At 37.5% G+C, this 14,823-nt stretch overlaps 1 protein-coding gene across 1 annotated transcript; it reads right to left on the bottom strand.

The window, feature by feature from the left end:
* Positions 1-506: 506 nt before the first annotated feature.
* On the bottom strand, positions 507-2,882 carry LOC118751774. The gene is made up of 4 exons (XM_036486592.1): positions 2,852-2,882; positions 1,636-2,768; positions 772-883; positions 507-643 (listed from the first exon to the last, which is right to left on the bottom strand). The coding sequence occupies exons 1-4, from the start codon at positions 2,874-2,876 to the stop codon at positions 507-509; spliced, it is 1,407 nt and encodes a 468-aa protein (XP_036342485.1). The 5' UTR covers positions 2,877-2,882.
* Positions 2,883-14,823: the final 11,941 nt, after the last annotated feature.

Genomic DNA, 14,823 nt, shown 5'->3' with positions numbered 1-14,823 from the left:
TCATGAAATTTTTTTTTTCTCTATGAGGTAAACAAACGTTCGTATGGCCAATATATGCGCACCCTTGGGTTTTATGTTGCTCTTCGTTACACAGTGAAATATGTACCTATCCATCATGTTCTGAAAGGTTCTAGACTTGCTTTTCTGCTCACCTAATTTGATTAGAGAAGCTGAATCTTTGCGAGAAGCTAAACGTACATAGTCGCGTTTTTCCATAAGAAGTTTTGCTGATCGGTAGTCCTGTGCGGTACGTGAATAAACAAATGAATAGGCTTGCCTCGTTTTCAAAGATATAATTTCAGGAGAATGTTGGCAATTTCATAGTGCAAAGAAACCATCTACTTTAAACTTTTAATGTTAAACAATTTACTATTTGCATGAAATTTTAAATTCTAAGAGCGCTAGTTTCGCAGGAGATTTACACTTTAACAAAAAAAAAAAAATCTTCATAAATCGAAAGCTCAACGTCGCTTTGCAACACCAACAATTCATGCAGCTGCAATTACTCATTCATGTAACTGCGCCAAATGTCCCAACAACTGTATGCCCTCTCGATTGTGAACGATGAACATGAACGGATGATCGACACAGAACATCAGCGGCTTAGTGCGCAACGACGAAAAGGCGTTCCAAAACAGCACCACTATAAATGGAAATACAATTAAGCTTACAAATGTAGGTACGCATGTTGTACACAAAATGAATGTTGGTGGGGGTATTCAATCAATGTTTCAGGTAATTAAATTGAAATTCATTGCGCTATGTACTTACTCGATGGCTCCAGTTCACCAATACCGTCCTCGCTCACTGCAAAATGTACCACCTGTGTAACTTGCCAAGCGCTAGGCCAGTGTAGATCCACATTCGCTGTGACATTTAGCAACTGAAATTAATAGAAACTTTGAAAAGTAGTCAGAGTGTGGAGTAGGGTGGTCCAAAAATTCATGTAAAAAAGTAATGTCGAGTGAGAGCACCCCTTAGGATTGTTCTATATCGAAAAAAAGTATACCCCTATTTTTTATTTTGAAATAAAAAAATATTTAGAGGTCGCTCAAAGGCCAAAAAAAGGTTTCCATGTATTCTGTATGGGAAAAAAGAACTTTTCGTGGAAATGGTAACGAATTCTTGAAAATCCATACTTTTCGATGGGAAGACCCTGCCCAATTATTTTTTAGCAATTTTTTCTTAGTAACTATATTTTATAGGACCCCCAAAACCCCTTGAAAATGCCAGAAAATCCAATGTGGGGATAAATAGAAAATCTTCGTTATTAAAAAAATGGTTAAACAAATAATTGGATATTGTTATTGGAAGTCTCCTAAAGAAAATATTGATTTTCAAGAATTCCATACCATTTCCACGAAAAGTTGTTTTTTCCCATACAAAATACATGGAAAAGTTGAAGCGCTTTGAGCGACCCCTAAATATCTTTTGATTTCAAAATAAAAAAATAGGGGTATACTTTTTTCGATATATGTAGAACAATCCTAGTGGGTGCGAGCATTAAAATTCCGACTTTACTTATTTTGGACCACCCTAGTGTGGGGCATATGTATTAAAGGCAAGAATACAGAAGGTACCGAACTACATATTTCATGTACATATATCTTCTTTCTACTTTTTGCGTACACTAACCTGCTGAAAAATGCCATCTAAGACTGTGCGTTGCGAAAATTGAAATTTCGGCAAAAGAACACGCACCAAAGTCGGCTGAAAATGTTGACGCTGGTAGCCGGTTGCATCAGCTGCACCTGTCGGTTGTTCCGCGTCGCGTGACATGCCGCATAGCTCGTCGAGTAGCGTCACATTGGCACTCAGGCGCTGCAGTAGACGCGGCAAACCGCTCCTTGCATGTGGTAGTATGATGAGCATTTTCAATTGCTGCCGCTGTAGCGACAATTCCAAGGCGCTGGCATTCAACTGCGTCAACTCACCGTAAAGAAAGATATCATCCTTGCGCATGGCATTCAGGTAAGCGTGCGTGTGCAGCTGTGGCATGTAGAATTGACGTTTGTGGGTATCACGCTTTTGGAAATTGTGCGCCCAGCGAGAATTTATACGCACCGCATTGATTAGTTCGTTGCAATTGCTATTCGTTTTGTTGTTGTTATTGTGGTGATCGGCAGCGTTGTTGTTGTTGTTGTTGTTGTTGCTGGTTCGTATCACTGCAGCAGCATTAATATCGATGTTTCTGCACTTGCCACTAGCATTGTTGCGGCTGGTATTTTTGTCATCATCCTCATCGCTCTCCTCGTTCAGCACAAATTGCAGATTTTTCAATTTCCTTGTAAACCGTTTTGCGTTATATGCGTCGGCGTACAGCGTATTGGACACCGTTATGGGGTTGCCGGCAATGTTGAAAAACTCTGCATACTCCTTCATGCCGCTGTCGCCGGTTATGTCGGTGTCGGCATCATTGCTTACTGCATCGTAGGCTCTTTGATTGTACAAATCACCGTTTTCAATTTGATCAGTATGGGCGGCGACAGTTGGCACGACAGCTGGAATAGAAGTAGCAGCGGCGGTGGCATCGGCGATTTCTTTGTCCGTGCCATGCAGTTGCAGGTACAATGCTAGCAGTTCCTGTGGTGCAATCACAAAATTTGATGCTGCATCCGCTTCGGCCAATATGCGTGCCAACACGAAATGCTTCAAATCAACGGTGTGGTCGGAGGCATCGTTGGGGCGCGCCGCTGTCGCCGTTGCCCTCTTAGTGACCGCATAAGCGAAGCCAAATTGTAGATAGCACAGAAGTGACAGTATAAAACCTGTAAGGCGAAACCTGCATGATATTTTTTTCTTTCGTGTTCAATTCTAATTATTTTTCTTTAATATTTTGCAGTGCACTTACAAATCAAAATATTTCTATTGGTCATATTTGATATCAACAATTTTTTTTAACGCAACATTTTATAAATTTAGAACAAGTTCACTGCATTTTCATTTGAATACTAAACATTCAGTTTTACTAAAAATTCTTTAGCGTTTCGAGTCTAGATATTAGGGTGCTTCTTTGATTCAATCCGCTCTTAACTGCGAAATTTTTTTTTTGAACAGCAGCTGAAGAAAAAGCATTTACTAGCTAACAAATTCTTCAAGCACTAAGTACTTATGTATTGTCGCACAATAACGGTCAAGGCTAATGTAATCGAGTATTAATAGACAAAAACCCTTATCATTTTCAAAATTCTTATCAGCTTCGGCTTTTTCGGTAACGTATTTTTCTCTGAGCACTCAAATTCCCAGTGCAGTCTAATTTAACGCTTAATCACTACGTTCTCGAGCTTTGCCGCATTGTCAATTTAATTTGTATTTAACTTTTTAATATAACATAATCTTTACCACATACAGTGAAAGCTCGCATAAGCGGACACCGATACGTATGTACAAGCACAAGAATCAACATTCGACTGAAAAAAAAAATGAATGAATGAAAAAATTGAGCGTTTGTTAGAGCTTCGCGTCCACTTATGGGAGATTTTTTTTTTTCATAAATGGGCATTTTTGAGTGTCCGCGTCCGTTTATCGGAAAGTCGGTGTATGGGAGATCATTTTGTATGCAAAACAAACCAAAAATTGTACGTTCCCAAGAATGTGTCCACTTATGGGAGATGTCCGCTTATTAAAGCGTCCGCTTATGTGAGCTTTCACTGTATACAGCTTTGAAATTGGACACGTGCACGTAATAAAGGCAAATTGTTACAGTAACGACCCGATAGACTGGGCATGAAAATCAATTACAGAATCTGTAAAGAATTAATAGAAGCCACAGAGCGTATTTCTTCGACAATAGCCGTGAACACTTTTCTAAATGCTCGGTAGCTGTATTGAATATCGCGGAATTTTTTAATTGCCGTTGAACATTATGAAAAGTGTGGGAAACATAAATGGAGCGGAATTTAAATTTCGTTGTATAAATATTGTAGCCTATATAAAGTTTTTTTAAAGTCAAATTATGGGCGTTTACTACACAAGATATTTAAGATATATTATTCAGCAGTTAACTGGAACCATTTTTAGGACAATATGAGTAATAATAGTTATTATTTTGCAAGTAGAAATTCTTTACGCTCGGTTGTTATTGCAAACGACAGAAGGAAGGAGGGTATGGTGGTTGAGCTTGCTTAAGATGAAGATTAAGACTTAGATTAAAACTAAGATTAAGATTTAGGTTAATATTAAGATTAAGATCAATACTAAGATTAAGATTAATATGAAGATTAAAATTAAATTTAAGAATGAGATTTAAATTAAGATTGTGGTTAAGATTAAAATTTAGATTAGAATAAGATTAAAGTTAAGAGTTATATCAATATTGAGATTTAGATTAAGACTAAGATTAACACTAAGGGTAAGATTATGGTTAAGATTAAGATTGGGATTAAGATTACGATTGCGTTTAAGATTAAGATTACGATTAAAAATAAGATCAGAATAAGATTAAGATTATAATTGAGGATAAGATTAAATTACGATTAAGAGTGAGATTAGGGTTAATATTAAGATTACGATTAAAATTAAGAATAAGATTCAGATTAAAATTAAGATAGAGATTGAGAATAAAATTAGGACTAAGATTAAGATTTAGATTATATTAAGATTAAGATTGAGACTAAGACTAACATTGAGATTGCAAATAAGAGTTAGATGATGATTAAGAGTAAGATTAGATAAAGGCTAAAATTAAGAATAATATTAAGACTAAGAACAAGATTAAAATGAAGACTAAGATTGAGATTAAAATTATTATTAAAATTAAGATTAAGATGGTAGCTTATTATTATGACGAAAGAACTCAGATAATATGGCGAGCCATATTTACTTTAGTCACGCGTGGGATCCACACACATTTGCATACAAACTAGTGTTCACACTACACCACCTTTCCCTATATCGTCTCATCGAATTAGACATCGATCGGAAGGATACTATCCTCGAATGTCAGGGTCTTACTAAACGCTCAAGCAATGTCTAGCTTGAAATATTTAACGTAAACGGCCTGCTACACGGCAGGATACCACATACCACACGCTCTTTACATGCTTCACATACCCACGGAAATCCACCCTAATTTACCGTCATCATCATTCCGATATTTGGAAATCGGGGATGGTGGTTTTATAAACGACTTAACGACTGAAACACTGAGGTAACATTGTGATTATTTATAGCTTTTCACTATGCTTCCTTCCATTAAAATTGATATCCAAAGAGCAAAACATACTAATATGCAATTTTTTCTATCTTCAAGGCTTTTAATTTATTCAGAATTGTGTAAAACACTATCGCCAGATGGTTTGCTCTACTGCATATAATACGAGTACGAAAGATTCACTTTACTATTCACTTTAATATCACAAAACTTGTTCAAGTGAGACGGAAAGGAAGAAAACTAAAAAAGAAATAGAGAAGTGCGTAGGACAGTTACATACGTGCAACCTTAACAAATTGTTTCCAATTTTGAAAATCTTTGTAACTAAGCGCGACAGTCAGCTTAACAAGGACACTTCAGCCACGGAGTGCTTCCTGTGGCGTGCTGGTGTGGGCGTCAGTGTGTGACTGCTATGTTGAGTGATGCTGCTAATGTGCGCAGGATATGCATGCCGTCTGTTACATGCGCTTAGAGTACACCATATAGTTAAAAATCTTTGCTTGTCGGGATATTCGTATACCTACATATATATATACTACTTACTTACATATATAACCTGTGCAGGGAGACAGTGTTTCTAATGCTTCGAACGACGACTAAGTTTATGCTCGAAAACACCCTGCGGAGATTGAACTAAAAGCACACATGGATGGCTATTGAGCGCAAAACCGATAAGTAAGGAAGGTAAGAAAGAGAATATATCTTAGCAATTTTGAACCAAATCTGAGCTTAAAATAGGTAATCTTAGTAGTGAGGTAGCCAGGTGGTAGCTCCATTTATAGTATCCTGTGGTCAACCCACTAAGGATTGCAGCAGGACCCACTCAATTATTCTGTCTGTTGCACTGACTATTCCAAATCTTCCGATCGGAAAACGGTTGAAAAATTAACTAATTCAGCCTCGGAAGAAAGTTCCAGAAGAGATAAGTCCTGTAACGCTTCCCAGTTGTCAGTGTGAGTAAAGTGTCAAAGCCAGCCTGCTTTGATGTTAGCACACTCTCCATCTCCTGGCAACCAACATAGAGTCTCTGCTTATTGGAACACGTTCCAATGTGGACAATCGAGGTTAGGATAGGTTAAGTTATCCTGGATGCCCTCATCCCGTATAGGAAAGGGCACATTTAGACCTCCATAGGCCCCCTGTGCGACATATTAGAGACTCCTTTCGTTCCTGCTTTTACCTTAGAAATAGAACCAACTTGTAGCTCTGATGAAGCGCACAAAATCGCAGAGTAGTGCAGGAGCGAACGTCGACAGCAGCTATGACAGTAACCGTTTGGCCTCAAACCCATTCTAGCAGCGTAGGTTCCCATAAGGCAGTTCCCGGTGAGAATTCTAATTATATATCGGAGCTGTGGTCGCTCCAAATGGAAGAGAGGGCGAGATCTACGCTTATCTAACCTACAGTAGGGTTCCTTTCCTAGCCAGCTCATCTGCAACACAGTTGTCCGGTATGTCCCGATGACCTGGCACCCATACAACATGAGTAGGGAATGCGTAGTCCAGGTGCCTGAAGTCTGCTGGAAGATCTTTCAAAATTCTAGAGTGTCCGAATCTCGTAGCACTGCACGTGGTCAGCGCGTTTAATCAATAGCATTACAAATTGCCTTTTCCGGATTGACACTAAGGCCAGATTACTTGGACGCATTGAATCAGGTCGCATAGGACTTAATATCTCAACCTGTTTTGTACATATCGATGTTATTTAAAAAATGGAGGGCCCTACAGCTTCACGCCGCCTTCGAACTGGATTTTATAAGAAGCGTTTCAAGACATGGAAACACTCGGAGGCCTTTGCCTTTGCTTGCCGAGTGGCGACCGCTGTTTAGAAAAAACTTTTTTCTATATTTTTTTGGGATGCTGTTTTGGCCAAGCGAGTATACTACGTAAATACACCTATGCAAAGACTAGCTCTGCAATGTCCATGCGAACTGTGTTAATATTAAAATTCCTATGCTCTTCTCCCTATCGCTTTCTCTACTGGGTATTTATGTGCGCATTGTAAGATCTTGTTACATGAAATTTCTACACATAAAATTCTGTAACTGCAATCGGGCACTTGTTATTCCAGCAACTATTTTTCTACTCTTGTATTTCTAGCGTTTCATGCTTACCAAGCTGCAGTACACAATTTCACTTGAGTTCCTTTTTTATTTTTTTTTTTTATTTTTCGGAATTCGAATCCCTTTTCAAGCAGAAAGATCAGGTGTTTCAATGTAAACCAGACGCTCTCCCTACATGTGTGTGTGTGTGTGTGTGTGTGTGTGTGTGTGTGTGCGTGCTTGTCCACCTTCGTATTTTGTATGTCTTTCTTTCTAATTCCGTTGTCGCTGTTTCCTTCAACACAGGATTTATGCAAAATCCTTGAATTGTTTCGCAAAGCAGAATCACTTACAACTGTTAAAATGGAAATAGGAAAAATGACGAAAGCAAAGGAGTACCAAAAAATAAAAAATATACAAAAGGCACATACATATATACATACATACATATGGATACGACGAGTATGTGCATCTGTGTTTATTCCAATACATACATATGTTTGCGTGAATGTGGGAGTGTGTATTTGCTTTGAAATCACACATAAAATCTGCTCACGTGCGATTTGTTTTCGTTTTTCATTTTTTGTCAGGGAGAAAGAAACAAAAAAAAAACAAAACCAAGCAGCAGCCAAATGCCATGCCAGTGTAACGGAGCAGCATTAGATTGTATGCGAAGATATGTGCCTCAAAGGATACAAAAACTACGTGTACAATACGCTTCAGTTATGAGTGCAAACGAGTGAAGTTATGGAAAAGAAAAATAGTAAAATGTAGCAAATCCAACTGATACGCACCTATGAAGGAAAAGATAAAAGCGATAAAAGATAAATACGTGTGTAGTAGTACTCTGATACACACACATAATAACTAACTTGTTTTGATACATTAAGGCGGGCCAATTTTTTTGAAAAAACAAAAGTTAAGTTTTCACTGTTGCGCCACCTAGTGGTAGTTTTAAGAAAAAGATAAGTGCACAAATGGATACCTCATACCAAAAAAGCCTCTTATAGCATGTTTTTTTATGCAAAATTTAAGCACTTGTTTACGACACTACAGCAAAGTGCTAAGAAATATATTTTCACAACTCGGCAAACTAAAAATTGATTTTAGATCCACAGTTTCTTCGGAAAATTTTCTTCGGATTGGACGTAGAATCCTTCTGTGGTATAGGCGCATAGTCGAAAAATTTTCTTTAAAAATTGGTCCGCCCTAATGTAAATACATCGTAATACTATGTAATTTTTTCCCTTCCTCTTAGCTTAGGTTCCAGTTGGTTGGCGGTAGACAGTTAGCTAAACGCCTGCGGTATTACAACTGGCTGGGCAATGGAAATGTTTCGAAATATTACAACTGTAAATATACTTACATGCATAGTTCCATAATAACATATTGTCATATGCACGTACATTAGGCTGGTAAAAAAAAAATAAAATGTTGAGCTCAGCCCCTAGGATTTTTCTGAATGGAAACAGGTTTATTCTTATTTTTTTATAAAAAAAAAAGATATTTAAAACTACCCCAAAGGGCATAAGGTTTCCATGTACATATTTTATACATATAGGGAAGAACAATTTTTCGTAGAAATTGTATAGAAAATTAATATTTTTCAATCGGAAAGCTGCATTTCTATTCAGGAGACTTCGATAAGAATACTCAATTGTTTATTTTACCAGTTTTTGATTGTATTTTTTGGGGGACTTATAATGGGCTTTGAGGCTGTTATAAAAATATAATTTTTTTTAAACAAATAATGCGGGTATCCTTTTTTCCATTTAGAAAAATCGTAGAGAGCTTAGTATATTAAACCTTTTTTCGCCTGCATATATTTTTGGTCCACCCTAATGCACATATATACATTATGGCTTTCAAATTTATATATGGGTATAAGTGCTTATGCTGTGCCATTTGCACGTACTTGTAGCAACTAATAAAATGTCTGCCCTTTTATCTGTGTGGGTGACTGTGCCTGGGTTATCTTGTATTTAAACTATTTTAATTTCAGTAGTGAGAAATTGTTGCAAGTGCAATTTATTGCAGTTATTTCGCACCCACACTCAATTGTAGAGTAATTGCGTTCACATTTTTGAAAATGCAGAAAGTGTTGTTATTCAAATTTATTGAGAGCAAAAATAGTTTTTATTTTAAGTACAAAAATACCTAAATGAGTGCACTTGAGGTTTAACTGCTTAACTATGAGATATGAACACGAGGCTTCCTGTCCTCCGGTGGCGAGGGACTTAGTTGTAGTTGGTGTTTGTAGCAGAAACGACTGGCGTGCTATGTTGTACTCGGTCACAATCGTTTATGCGGTTAAAGCGCTAATCAAGACAAGATGTATGCGTGTACTTAATTATATGTAAAATATTTTTACTGGCATCCTTTCACGTCCTTCGACATTAGAATGATATCAAAAACACAAATGGTTCTAAAAAATTTTCCTGTAAAGTTGTTGTTCTTAAAACAGTATCTATTTGCTTTCACTTGAAATCAATCTCCGTAGCTCATATAAGTTCTAATGCCCTCAGAAGAAACATTTATCTTATAAAGAATTATATACCCCAGTCAAAGAATTATATGTAAACCATGTTTTTCTTCGTTTTCTCTCTTTAAATAAGGGTACAATATTCTGTGATAGTGCTTAATTTTAACTACCGTTATCGTAAACAATAGTATATACTAGAACTAGAGATATGCGCGGGATATCGGGACCCACGATACTGATTTCGAAATGGCCGGGATGGGCGGGACGGAACCAAAATCCCATTCCTACACTCCCGATTAAACACACTACCTCCACAAATTCTGAAAATCTTCATTTAAAACGTTTTATGAAATAAGCACTTTCTTTGTATTTTATTGAGACGAAGAAAAATAAAAATAAATAATCCGAAGATGCCTGAGCATTCATAATTATACCTTTCATGAGCATGAAATGGTATTATAACTTTGGTCCGATGTTTGTAAGTACCAGAATAAGAAGAGATAGACCCATTAAAATGTATACTTAAATGATCAGAACGTCGAGCTGAGTCGATTTAGCCATGACCGTCTGTCTGGCTGTTTGTCTGTCTGGCTGTTTGTCTGTCTGGCTGTCTGTCTGTCTGTCTGTCTGTCTATCCGTCCGTCTGTTTGTATGCAATCCAATCTCTCAGTTTTCGAGATATCCGGATGAAATTTGGTGGGTGCGTGTATTTTTATAATGTATTAATCATTTGTCGGAACCGGAAGAATCGGACCACTATAACATATAGCTCCCATACAACTGATTGTTCAGATATGAGATTTTTCGTTATAACTTCTCCATTTATGTAGCTAGGACCATGAAATTTCGCGCTGTTTTCACTCATTGTCAACAGAAGACTTACAGTGAAAATAACAAAGATCGGGTCACTATAACCTGCAGCCCCCATACAACTGATTGTTCAGATATGAGGTCTTTTATCATAACTCCTCAATTTATGCAGCTAGGAACATGCAATTTCGCACCATTTTCACTCATTATTAACAGAATACTTACAGTGAAAATAACAAGGATCGGGTGACTATAACATATATGTATCTTCCATACATCTGATTGTTCAGATATGGGATTTTACTGTAAAACTCCTTTATTTGAACAGCTAAAACCAATAACTTTCGTAAGCTATTGTATAAATAATAATATAAAGTCTACTGAGAAAATTGTCAAAATGTATGCTGTATAAGCCTTATCTCGTATACCATTGATTGTTCCTATACCAGTTTTTGCGATATATCTCCTTTATGTAGGAAGCTAAACCCATTAAATTGTGTTACCGGTTTACATACCGATCTCACAGCAGTGAAAATCACTTTGATTGGTGCTATATAAGGTATATCTTCCATACCTCTGATTGTTTAGATACGATTTTGTATATATGTAACTACTCTATCTATGTGTGCTGTGAATATATAATTTTTTTTCAAATGCAGTAATCTGTTAAAGTAAAGTTTTCAGATGTTCATGAAAGGTATGAAGCCTTCGGCATAGCCGAAGACAGCGCTGCTCTTACTTGTTTTCTTATCATTTAAACTGAATTTGAAAGCCATGTGAATTAATCTCAGTGATCGAGTCAAATGCCGCAGGCACGATGAGCGATGCAAAACAAGCTACTTTTCGACCTGCAGTGAAAAATAATTCGAAAACTAAGATTTCTATCCGATGGTGATATGCTTTTTCTAAACTCTTACCATTTTCCCAGTGAAAATTTGGATTCAAAACTTATTTGTAATTTTTCTCTATGGTGGTAATTTTTAACATTGCATCGAGAAAACTTCATTAGAAAACGAAGAAGAAGGCGCATTCGACATTGAAATTAAGGACGAATTGGATGATGACTTCAAGGAAAGTTAAAATATAAACACTTCCGAGCCTAAAAAAGTTAACAGTTCTGGAAGTTTAAAAGTCTGCATCAAGTGTTATATAACTTCCATGAGATTTTCTAGGAAATTTCTCGGAAATTATGTATTGAATTAATTTCTATTGAAGTTATGTTATGTTGAAATTAAGTCTGAAATAATGTCCACATTCTATAAATTTTGGAGATATAAAGTTCCTCAAACCCAGCTTCTCCGGCTGGGGGTGTTTCATTTGTGATCTCTTCTAGAGAAGCCAAATATTGAGGAGCGAGTAAAAAGGGCATCAGTGGCTCTTTACTGCTTTAAAAACGCCATGGAGAAAAAATGCGACCTCTCTCGAAAAGTGTTATTTTGGCCATATGTGACCATACTCAAGCCAATAACTGGAAAAGTCTACTCTTGTTAGGATGCTAGAGCACGAGGAAAGGGTTGGCCCTCGTTGGAACCAGCGGACCTCTCTGGACTGCTCTTTCCATAGCGCTTAAAGCTATGCTTAGCGTTGCACCTTCCACCTTAAGATTTAATAGCTCCTTCAACTCGGCATACGAGCATTCGACAATTCTCAAAAGCTTTAACTTCTTACGGAAAGAAATAGATCAGAGTGTTTCTAGGCTGGCACCGAAAAAAGATCCTTCCCCGAAAAATTCCCTCCACAGGGCGTATGGGAGAATGAAAGCCCTTGGAGTAGAGGCCCAATAAAAATCTTCATGGATGAATGAAGCTGGATAGCAGAGTTGGAGGAGGTGTTTTCTGTCAGCAACTCTCAATAAATCTTAAGTTTAGGCTACCTAATTTTTGCAGTGTCCGTGAGGCAGAGTGCGCTGCTATAAACGAGGCAGCCGAGTGGCTAGGCACTAGTTTTCTGCTGAGCGGAAGGGTAAAAGTTTAATCTGAAAGCCAAGCGGTAATAAAAGCGCTGGCATTGCGTATGCCTGAACTTACTCTCAATCGCCTCAGAATATTTTCGAATTACTAATCGGAATTTTTTTTTAAGAAACCTATGCAGAGTGAACATTCCCAGTGACCATTGCTGCAGAAGATGCTTAAAGGAAAAGGTGAAATCATCTGCCTTATTCGTATTATGTTAACATTGAAACTCATATTTATTTGTTATTTTATTAGCAAAGTGTACAATAAATTTCTTAGTGGCAGAAGTAATGAGTATTAGCGATTGCTTTGCATATGAACTCGTATAGAAAAATGTCAGCACTTCCTTCTTAGTTGCTTGACGTTCTCTAAACTAAGGTATTTCGTTATCTCTACCGTGGACATCAGCTGCCTTATAAACATTCTTTTAATCAACTAGTGCCTTTTTTAACACAGATTAGCTGCAGTTGCCGGTCAAGAAATTTTATATTTTGGTAACACAATGCACAATTCAATCAATGATTAAGTGAGCTTCTCCCGGGGCTGACATTATAACTTATCCTAACCTAACCAAACCTGTTTACTTCTTAATTTTGTATTAGATTAGGTTAGGAGGGCGTATGTGGAATATACCATACTTTCATTCAGAGACAGAATTGTCCATTGTGAGTGCCCTTTTTTAGTGAGCGTCAGGAGGAGACACGAACCCATTATCTAAAGAGTAGATTTAAGTCATTATTCTAATGAACCAATTACTATCCCTGATAAAGCCGAGGAGATCCAACAGTTTCAACTTCCGCTTTCTCGACCAGGCTGTTGAAGAAGCGTGAGCCCAAATGTTTGAGTCGCTTCGTCTGTAGACCTGGTCATCGACACAGATGTTGATCAATTGACATTTCCTCATCCTCATCATAGCAGCCTCTGCAGAGAGTACTTGTTGGCATTCGCCATCGTTGAAGCTTGGTGCTATAGGACAGTATCCTGTTATGACGCCGGTAACTGAGTTTCAGTATGTACCCTGTCTTTTGCTATGTCCCGGGAGAAAGCAAAGAGTGACGTTGATATGGCTCAGTGACACAAGCGTGGTGCGACATTTTCATACAATTCCCGATTTTCAAATTTTAGATCCTATTGCCTTCAGTGCTGCCGGAGTGTCGACAAAAATAGTGGCTTTGTCTTCTGGAACTCCACTACTAAGTAAAAGACTAGCTGTAGTTTCTACAGCGTAGATCTCCTGCTGAAAACGGGAAATTTGAAAAATAATTGTGAAAGTTCCGGATCGGAATGCTACGAAGTACATACATACATACATACTAAATGCGAAAGTAGGAAGTAAAAACAATGTTAAAAACTTTTCGTGCGCACTCCTTATATACATTTCATTTTGCAAAATTCAGGAAAACACTTCTTAAATCTTTTTTTTTTTCAAAAGCAAGTACACGTTTTATGTTGCACTATTTTCATTTGGACAACAAGTATTACTGGATACAAAAGAAAACCTTCTCAGTAATGACCTCGAATTCCAACCCTCAGCCATCAGTCACTGCAAATAACTCATACGCCATGACGGCAAACTTAACTATGGTGAAGTGGTTTTCCAGCACACTTGCCTAAAATATTGATAAGTGTGTGCACAACAAGCAAGTTAGCAACAAATATACATTTACAAAGAAGCAAATATTTAACAGTAATGGTAGTACGGTAAACAGTGAAGTTGCATATTTGTACTGAGGGATTGAGAATGTAACAAAACTTTGAAATGGTCGTACATACTATTTATGTAGGAAAAAAGCTTATCGAAAATGAAAAGAGATGAAAAATAAATGCTGAAAAAGTGGCAAAACAGCAAATACTTGAGACACTTTTGAACTGTATGCGCTTGCAAAGAAAACATAGCAAACTCCGAATAGTAATAGTCCCACAGCAACAACAAGACAAAGCAAAGTATTTTACTAATAACAAGCATAGCAAAAATAATCATACAAATGAATATACAGAGGCGAATGCAATGGAGTAGCTGAAAAAGAAATAACCGAACTCAAAGAACGGCAGCGAAACTTGGTTGAGTGCTGATGCGCGGAATGAAAAAAAAAAAGTGGTGGGGGTGGAGTTGTAAAGCAAAAGTGAGTGACGTTGCGTATTCAAGTGAACTGATCTGACATTGAAGTGGAGTAGCGCTGCTGTCTAATGAGATGAGCTGACGGCTAGTACGAGCAAAAGCCATGCAAACAACTGTTTGGCTGGGGATATTGAGTAACTGTTTGGTATCGAAAAGGATGCTGCATCGCGATGGTAAATAGCAAGATATGTGTGTTATTCTTGCAGCAAATTGCGCTGTGGTTGCTGCAAAGGCGCTGAACGCAAGCGGAAGGAGTTCAAGTGGAAG

Source organism: Rhagoletis pomonella, unplaced genomic scaffold (assembly GCF_013731165.1).
Source record: "Rhagoletis pomonella isolate Grant_MI unplaced genomic scaffold, Rhpom_1.0 Rhpom_scaffold_00987, whole genome shotgun sequence".
Classification (NCBI taxonomy): Eukaryota; Metazoa; Arthropoda; class Insecta; order Diptera; family Tephritidae; genus Rhagoletis; species Rhagoletis pomonella.
The sequence above is the reverse complement of the archived record's forward strand: the minus strand, read 5'-3'. Positions and strand labels throughout refer to the sequence as shown.

Excerpts from the sequence above, each read along its gene's own strand:
- LOC118751774 (XM_036486592.1), bottom strand. The coding sequence starts at position 2,876 with ATGACCAATAGAAATATTTTGATTT. Across the intron at positions 2,769-2,851 it reads CAATAGAAATATTTTGATTT|GTTTTATACTGTCACTTCTG; the intron begins GTAAGTGCACTG and ends TTCGCCTTACAG. Across the intron at positions 644-771 it reads TGGTGAACTGGAGCCATCGA|TGGTGCTGTTTTGGAACGCC; the intron begins GTAAGTACATAG and ends TTCCATTTATAG.